This window comes from Teleopsis dalmanni, chromosome 2 (genome assembly GCF_002237135.1).
Source record: "Teleopsis dalmanni isolate 2A chromosome 2, ASM223713v2, whole genome shotgun sequence".
NCBI classification, from domain to species: domain Eukaryota; kingdom Metazoa; phylum Arthropoda; class Insecta; order Diptera; family Diopsidae; genus Teleopsis; species Teleopsis dalmanni.
The window spans coordinates 133,429,945-133,439,874 of NC_051847.1; the positions used below are offsets into that span (position 1 = coordinate 133,429,945).

A 9,930-nucleotide genomic window follows, 5' to 3' on the forward strand; every position below is an offset into this window, starting at 1 on the left:
AAATGAAACAATACCAAAATGGATTATTGAAGCGTTGGCAGCTGTGAATATAGATTTAGAAATTAATAATGAGGCAGTGTCTGCTCAAACGTAGTAATAAACATCTATTTCAATATTATAAACAATTAATTTACACTTTTTAATTTATATATGTTAATAGAAGTATATGTTTGTGTCATTGAAACTATATTGATTCCTAGAAGGATATATTTTACCCAGATTCAGATTGCATTCTTGTTTGTAGTTTCTGTTGTAAACTTTTGACGATTTTCACAATTATTAAAGCTACCCTTAGGAGTTCGAAATTGAACATAGAAATGCTGTCTTAGATAATAAAGTAATTTAGAACATAACAATAGTTAGCGATGTATAGTAATAGTTAGTATAGTTATAGGTTAGATATATCATCCATCATCCGTAACTATACAGTCCATGTAGGACCTAAGTCTGTTTAGCAACAGTCTTCTATTGTTTTCTTGTTTTTGTTTTCGAATTTCTTATGTTCATTTCTTCTAAGTCTTGCTGGACACTGTCTTTCCATCGTTTTCTTGGTCGCACTCTGCTTCTGTTGTTTCCTACTTCGTTCTCATAAATTTTAAGCGGTACAGGTTAGAATGCTCATATCCAGCATTGTTAGCACAGGTTAGATATATATAGGGATAAATATAGTTTAGAAAAAACCTATAGTCTTATACTAAAAAGTGGTTCAAGATAAGAATGTTGCTTAGGTCAAGAAATAAGTTGGGGGTAACAATATACATAGTTTACGAAAAAAGCAGCTGATGCAAAAAAGTATTACATTAATGAGATATTTCAGAAGGTGGATAATTAAAGCAAATGGTGAAGAAATGAAAGCAAGATGTGGAAACCAAAATCCAAGAAAAATATAAGCCAGTAATATAAAAATAGAATGGGCAGATAATGTGAAATGCCTAGGTCTAAATTTTTAGGGAGATACACTTGTCTAAGCAACATAAGGTTCTAAAAACTGCTAATATAACACAGAATACTCCGAAACTATTTTCATAAAGAAAATTGAACGCGAAACATAAAACTGCAATATTTAAACATAATGATCGTAGTTAAATTTAATGTTTTCTTTTTTAAGTCTAACCTGACAATGCCATTTTAATAATCCAAATCTCAAAAAGTCCATCTTAAATATACTATCAATCAGTTTGATAATGGTTTTCATTTCTTTTATAAAAGAACATGTTTGCCAACGTTTTTCGATTAATGTTCAGGGTAACATCAAGCAAAAGAGCTTTTTGCTTGTACCTCAAGTAGTCAGTTCTGCAACCACAGCTTCCAAAATATTTTCTACTAATTTCTTGAAGCATTACCAACGAAATAAAGTTTTTAGAACTCAAAAAAGATATTCGTTGTATTATAAATGTAGTGTAGATAATCGGTCAACACTTCAATATTCTAACGATGAAAATAAATGGAACAGAAAATATTTCAACTATTTTAAAAGAAATTCATTTCATTTTTTATCACATAGGTATACAATTGATTTTGATGTTGTTGTAATTTGTCGTGACACCTTTTCAGTGGATATTAAAGGCTTTAGGATAGAAACTGGGTTTTGAAATAGTGAGTATAGACTTGATATAGATCAAGAGTCAGGAACCTTGTGTTCTCAATGCGATTTAGTTGCAGGTTAATCTAACTGTGGTTTTCTAAAACCTAATACTTGAACGTCCAATACTTGGATGTTACTACTTCAATCGGTAGGGTATTATCAAAACTTTTATAAATTTCAACATAAAGTAGTGCTTATTATTTCTATCTGACTAGATTCAAACACTCTAGCACGCATCACGCATATATAAAAATCTAAGGAACTTGCTTTAGGTAAGTTTATATAATAAGTTTATATTAAATATATAAAGTGTTTAATGAATTTATGAACTGTTAAGGAACGGTATGGTAGCATTTGAATTGCACAAGTGAAAAAAGAAAAGTAAGGTACACTTAAGGACTATAATAAAATGCAAATAATTATATATTTATAGGTATTTCAACTTAAAATCTTTATTCATCTGTAAAGATTTTGAAACAAACAATAATATTGTAAAATATAAATATCTTAACAAATTTTGACGAATATTTTAATTCATGATTTAATAATTCTACACGAATGCATATGAGTTTTATCTTAAATAATAAAAGTAATAAAAGAAATAATATGACATATGAAATTCTTATTTTTTAATTTTCGATGAAGAGGCTTTTGCTTTCAGTGCTGTAGTTCCAGTCTTTTTAGTTGCTTTAGAAGAACTGGCTTTTCCGGCACTCGTTGTGGTAGTTGTTTTCTTTTTCATCTAAAAATTGAAGAAAAAAATTATATAAAAAGTGATTAGAACTAATTTGAATTTAAAGCAAGAACATAAAATTATTAAGAAAGAAAATCTTGTATTAAATTTAAATGCATGTGATTAGTAAAGTATCAGGCAATGCAATTCTCCGATATGAATATTAACTTGTAAGATTTAATTTATTTTTATTGCTTATTATTTTCGAGTTCAGAGTTTTATTTCTAGTAAAGTAGACTATTTATATGATAAAGTGTTCTATTAGTCTTTAGTTTCTAGGCCACACAAACTAACTGTTATCATTAAGATATTACTAGTTCTATGAAAGACTACTTAACTAACACGTCCTAACCTGTTAAAGCAAGAAAAATATATATATATTAAAAACAAAAATTAAATAATTTACCTTTATGAGTGCATCATTTTCCACATTATCATCTTTTTCATCATCTGATTCCACAACAGCATCACCTTCATCGTCCACTCCATATATATCATCATCATCAGTTGTTTCAGCTTTCTTTTTTTTAACACCTACTGAAGCTGAATAAGTATAAGCTAATACCTCCTTATTGTAAGAACGAGTAAGTGCTGCCTTAACTCGTCCATCAACAGCATCCATTAAAGATTTTTTACCCGGCCAAGTGGTAAGTTCTATTAATGATTCAATATCCTCACGTAATAAATGATATTCTTTGAGAACATCTAAGGAATTTTCAACACCTTCTGCGCCGTGCTCCTTGAGTGGTCGCACTATATTTGCTAGTAGATGTGGTGCATAATCTAAACGTATAGATTGTCGCGAAGCTGATGTACGTATACGTGTATGATCATGTATTTCCTGTGCTAAACGCTTGCGTTTATTGGCGCGTGAATATTTTCCGAGCCAGCTGGGAAAATTTATTTGACTAGTAAATATACCAGACATGTATTCACCAGGCATAACTGAACTGAAAACAGCTTGTGTAGGTAGCAGAGACCAAGCATTATTTGAACGAATACGTTTTTCAACCAAATCGCCTAAACTTAGAGCATCGGCCGTTAATGCCACTTTATTTATTATATCTTTTCTAAAAAAAAAGAAAAATTTTTTTAGGACAATGGTAATGTCATATTTAATTCTTGATTAGAGTTCAAAATAAATTTTATCCTAACAAATTATGATAAAATAGAATGTATAGATCTTCAATTGAAATGAATTATTGCATTAAATCGAGAATAACATATATGCTTACTTTGGACCTGCCGGTATAACTTGCAAGTAATTTTGCTGCACAAACAATGGACCCAAACTGTAATCGTGAAAGAATAAATCGCATTTATCATATAGAGACATATGTTTATGCTCTTCTGCTGAAAATACTTTGCGTGCTACTTCCCAAGGACCCTTAAAGTAAATTTTTTTTTAATTATTTTTACAAATATATGTTTCATTAATAGTATTGTGTTACCAATTTAAGATCTTTCTGTGCAACTTTATCATCAGTTTTATTGCTGCTTGATTCCAAATCCAATTTTTTACCTGCACTCAATAAAGATATATGATTTATGGTCTGTCGTATATCATTGTTTGTAGCTGCTATAATTTCTTCAACTTTTTTGGGATCCATTTTGAGTTTCTCTTTAAAACAAATGGTCATTATGGCACCTTTGATTTGTGTTATATTTGGCCTATTAAAACGTAGATCATAACAATAATTTACTAACGAGCGCATTTTCTGATGATTACGATCATTACACATGCAAATAATTGGCACTGAACTCTCTTTAATTAGACCTATTAACTCCTGTATACCACCACGATCCTCATTACCAGCCATACCATCAACTTCATCCATTATTAGTACATGTTTTTTGCTTACTGCCTGTGAACTACCATGACAGAAGCCGTAAAGAGATTTATTTGTGAGTAATTCAGCAACTTGTTCTTTAAGTAGACGCTTATTGCGAGTATCTGAGGCATTGAATTCGACCGTATCAAAACCCAATTCCTTGCACACAAGTGTAGCTGTAGTAGTTTTACCTGAAGAAAAAAAAAATCATCACATTTATAGATATATACATTATGATAGAAATAGGAATGAACGGGGTACTAGCTCCCGACGGAGCAGAACATGAGACCAGATTGATCTTTCGTGCTGCAACAAACCCTAACCGAACAGAAAATATTTCGCCTTCCGAATGAAAGCCTGAATGTCGTCCGTTGAGGACCTCCTAATGTCAGAAGGGGAGAGCAGCTCTCCTCCCAATGACTTCCTCCTGCTGGCCCAGATCAAGGCTGGGCAGTCACAGAGAATGTGACAGGAAGTCTCATCTACTTCTAAGCAGAGTCGACACTACATCTCTTCGGACAGACCTATTTTATTAAGGTGATAACGCAGTCCAGGGTGACCCGTTAAATATCCCACCAGCACTCTTAACTCTGTTCTGCTGAAGAGGGATACCTTACCGTAACTCTAGGGGTGAACCAGCTGTTTAGCCTGACGGTTACCATGACTGTCGCGCCAGTACCGACTTCACTCGGCTGAGATCCATTTGTCAATTAGAGACGTAGTTGTACACCAACTTAATCGACAATAAGGTGCCGGTCTACAGATTTCAGTCGCACATCCTGCCCTCGCATGACTGTCGGCAGACTCATTACCCTTTATTCCTGTGTGACCAGGCACCCAGCAAAGCGTCAATTTGTTTTTGCTTGCCAGCTGCTGCAGCGTATCATAGCAGTGTAATAGATGCTTTGATATATATATTATGATAAAAATATAAGTATTTGAAAATAGATTCGTACATAAAATAACAGTACAAATTGTACACGTATATATATATATTGAACACTATTCAAAATATATGAACGGCAAGCCTATTATTGTATATTATTAGTTTCAAAGTATAATCATATTAAATGTATACAATATTAAAGCAAAAATTTTTAAACTTTCAATTCAATTCCAGACGTGTTGCAGTGCTCAATTCGCTTCTAATTTCAAAGATATCCATTTATAATTACCTATGCCTGGAGGTCCTGAAAGTAAAGCAGCCTTATAATAACTGCCGTCATCATTTTTGGCCCATGGGTTAGGTTTTTGCAGCTTCTTTTTACCGTCATGATTTATATACCATTTGGATAGCCAATTTGTAAGTCTACAATAAGAATTAATAAAAGTAATCAAATATTTAATATACATCGCCCAAAGTCTAAAACTTACTTATTGACGTTGCTAGCTGCACCCTGTTGCCCGATGATTTCTTTAACCGTCTTGGGTTTATATTTATCAACCCAAGCTAGTACGTCCTCATCTACTTCTTTTTTAACTGCGGGCTTTTGCTCTAATTTTTCTTCAGATTTTATTTTGTAAGTTTTATCCAAATTATTATTATTATTATGATTATTATTAGATTCAGCTTTTATATCTTTCATTTTTTCGAATGTAGGTGTCTTATTTAATTTTTGTGGTGTTTTCTTTTCTTCCTTATATTTTTTCTGAGGCGTAATAGAATCTTCTTTTTTCAATTTTATTTTATCATTCGATTTATCTTTATTCTTAAGACTTGTAGGTTTTTCTTCAATTGCTGTATGCGACTTATCGCCAGATTTATTGCGTATTAAATCGAATAAGCCATCCTCACTAAGAATTGTAATGCCAAACTCCTCAGCCTGTGCCAATTTCTTTGGACCAGCTTCTTCACCGACAATAAGATACTGCAAGCGTTTACCGACTGTCGACATAACTTTACCACCATATTCTTTAATAATGGAAGCAGCCTCATCGCGTTCTAATGACTCCAAGACGCCGGTTATTAAAAATGTTAAACCGGCAAGACAATTTGGTTTACCCTAAAATTAAAAAAATGGTTTTATTAGATGTCTAAATATATATTTGGACATCTAAAATATATGGCCAGAAAATAAGTGTTTTTACCTTCGGTACTTCCTTGGAACCATGGTTTAAACAACTAGAGCGATTTTTGTATTTTTGATATAAGATGGCTGTCATACGTTTTCTTTCATGTCTGTCTTCATCCGTTAATACACCTATAAAATATATTTGAATAAATGTTTATATAAAAAAAGATCAATTATTGCACAATGGTATTCTTACTCGTTTCCAAATCTGAAGAATTATTCTTTGTTTTTGGTGTACTACGTTCTTTCTTATCACTTTTAGGTGTCTTTTTATGTTCTGTTTGATTTTCTTGGTTTAATTTTGCCTTTTTAGCTGAAGATACCACACACTCCTCCTTATCTTTTTGACTATATTTATTTTTATTTACGCCATCAGTAACATCGTCAGTTTTAAGCTGTTCATGTTTCTGCGATATGGTCCTTTCTTGCTCATTTGTTGGAGATCTTTTCTTATCTTTTTTATTTCCATCCGGTGTAATCTTTTCTATTCCAGATTTGTTATCATGATCTTCTTCTTGTAACAATTTTGCTTTCTTTCTAATACTTGAAGAATCATTCTCCAGATCGGATATGTGCAGTTTAAACTTTGTTTTTGGCGTAGTTGGTGTTGTATTTTTGACTGGTGTTTCCTGTTCATCTACTTCTTCATCGCGGTTCTTTGCTCTCTCAACATGTCTGTTTGTTGCTTCTAACAGAAGTTCATCCACGTCAGTGTCCATAAGACTTTGATTAATCTCATCATCATCAAGGTCGATAACAGCTTGTTCCTTCGGTTTTTCTGGTTTTTTTGCTTCGATACGCTTTGTTTCGCCACCAAACAATACACTGGGATCGACACGTTTGAGATTTTTTTGTGGCGAACTTTTCAATTTCCATAGTGACGCTTTCTTCTCTGGATTGCTAGTTTTATCTTCTTTACGCTGTTTTTTATGCTCTTTAGACTTGCTTACTTGTGGACTTTCTAGAACTTCGTCTTCATCACTAGACACCACCACCAATTTACGTTTTTTTGATACTGGTGTAGACTTCTCATCCTCTTTCTTTTTAGATGCTTGCGTTGTTCTTTTAAAGAATGAATCAATACTCTGAAATGTAAATAAAATATAAACTTTGATAATAATATAATAAAATGTAATACATACACGTTGCATTTTAATGCATTTAATTTAAACCCAGCAAATTCTAAACAAAACTCGACTGAAATTTAACGCGCAGTGCTTCATAAAATATTCGCGCAATTTCACAAAAATTTTAAATGTCGAAATGACAGCTATTAACAGTGTTGGTAAATGTATAAATTTTTAGTAATCTGCATTAATGTCTTGTTGGTATTAATATGAACATGTGATTAAATGCGGTATAATAAATTAAATTAACAATAAGTTAACTTTATGTAATGCTTTTCATTTTGAAAGAATCTGTTTCGTTTGCTTTTAAAAAATTGTGTTTGTATTATGAAATGCACGCAAAATTACATTCAGTGAATGCAACACAAAGAAATTTTGATGATTTTCTTAAGAATTCACACGCACTTTGGATAAAATCAAATATATTTTATTCATCCCAGTTTAATTTATTCGCTGGAAAATCGCGATTTTTGAAAATAATACCTCACTTTTAAGAATTATTCACGATTTTTGTGCCGATGTGACTAGGACTGTACTATATCATTCATTAGCTTTAAATCTAACAACGTTTAACATATATTTTATACACAAAAATATCAAATTAAATGCATTTAACTTACTATTTCCCATTTAGCTGATTATTAATGTTGATAAGAGTTTTTGAAATATTTATTTTCAATAGTTCGTATAATATAAATTCGTATTTATAAATTTATAATCAATTAATCATAATTTATAAACTAAGAAAACAAAATTAAAAATTTTTAATTTTTTTGTTTGGCAATAAATAATTAGAAGTATTTTAGTATAAAAGGATAATATGTAATAGTAAATCAATATTTAACAAATACAATTTTTTTAATAAATTAAGAAAATATTCGATATAAAATTTGAATTGTAAAACTTAAAGTTTGCTAGCATTCTCAAGAGGGCGCATAACCTGTGTTCTTTTCGTTGTAAGTGTTTTTAAATAAAAACCAAATATTAAACCACAACGCTGATGCGTGCTATCTGCTCATAGATGGCGGACAATAATTTTTAAATAAAAATGGTCTAAATATTTTATTTTTTAGTAGTAAATTCTTTAATAAGACAAATTAACAGATTTTTAAGATATATATTCTCGTATCAGACAAAATTATAAGCGCCATTTTCTAAAATTGTATCTTCTCGAAATACTCGTATAACATTGACAAAAAAGGGACTTGAATGTATGTATGAAATTGAATTAAAAAGAACCTTCACCAGTTATACTCTCTTATTAAATCTTATTAATTTGTTAGTAATACTTAATATATTTAATCATAATTAGTTATAGTTTTATAATGATATAAAAACTGTCGTTCGAGTTCTTTTTAACAAATCGGTAGTCATCAGTACATGGAGTCATGTCTTACTGTAAAATCATTAAACTTTTACTATTTATGATTATTTTTGCACTTTCAATGCAGTGTACTATTTTCAGTTATACCTTCATCGATAATTATAGCCAATAGTTTATCTCATCATAATCTGTAAGACTACTACTACTTACTACTAAAACCGTTAGCTCCGAAATGAAATTTGCACTATTTCTTCAATTATTACTTTTCTTTTGGAAGACTTTTGAATTTACTTCCTCTACGTCGAAAGTAAAACATAAGTCTCTTATCCTTAGAATTTGATAAAATAGTAATTGCTTAAATCCATATTAGACATACAATTAAATTTAATTAATTTATACATAATAATACAATTTACTAGTCTTAAATTAGCATAAGGTTTCATTAATCTTAAATGAAATAAAATAATTAAAATAGAAATAGGTATATATGTATATCAAAAGCCACCTTGTGAACCCATTTAAACCACCTCTTGGGAATGAATGGAGAAAATTTCCACAGCAATGTGGAAACTTCATTCTAGTTTTCAAGGAAGAGAGATTAGAACAAAAGGCTTAATATCTAGATAAGGGCAAGGTTTATCTAAGTCAGATGGGCTTAGTGTGTAGCTCTAGTAGATAAAAAGCGATAGCGTTAAAAATTACTATAGAAACCAATATCAGTTTGCCAGTATTGAAAAACTATTTCTTTATATATCGTTTTAATTACAAATTTTGGAGACTTTAAGAAAAAGCGTACATAATAAAATTAATTACTTTCATATAGTTAAAAATTATTTTTATCCTACGGCAAGAAGTCTATTTCGAATGGAAAAGGAAGAAATTGTGACGAAAAATTAGAATTTAACAAAATGTTTTAATTTTTATTTAAGAAAATTTTTGGGCTAACAACATAGCTGTTACGGATATTGCTGGATATCTATCATCAGTGGTCATTGGAAATATATATTGCTTTAATTATCCGTATGTAATTTTTAGATTGTAAGCTTTAGGAATTGAATTATGGACTCGCGTCCAATAATTTAATAATAATAATTTAATATAAGTAATAAATTATTTAAAATGTTTTAATTCATTAATTTGGGATACTTTAAAAATAAATTGTAATTTCAGCAAAATATACCAAAGGAAAATTTGCTTAATCGTGTTAGATGGGAAATATGTCGCGGGTCACACGTGGGCCGTGGGCCTTGTTTTGAA

At 30.6% G+C, this 9,930-nt stretch overlaps 1 protein-coding gene across 1 annotated transcript; it reads right to left on the bottom strand.

Annotated features, from left to right (window-relative positions):
• Positions 1-2,075: 2,075 nt before the first annotated feature.
• Positions 2,076-7,508, bottom strand: LOC119679560 (replication factor C subunit 1-like). Its single transcript, XM_038091986.1, has 9 exons — positions 7,365-7,508; positions 6,419-7,307; positions 6,239-6,351; positions 5,525-6,153; positions 5,326-5,459; positions 3,770-4,341; positions 3,554-3,705; positions 2,725-3,388; positions 2,076-2,327 (listed from the first exon to the last, which is right to left on the bottom strand). Exons 1-9 carry the CDS (start codon positions 7,371-7,373, stop codon positions 2,208-2,210), a joined length of 3,282 nt encoding a protein of 1,093 aa, XP_037947914.1. The 5' UTR covers positions 7,374-7,508; the 3' UTR covers positions 2,076-2,207.
• Between the last annotated feature and the right edge of the window lie 2,422 nt (positions 7,509-9,930).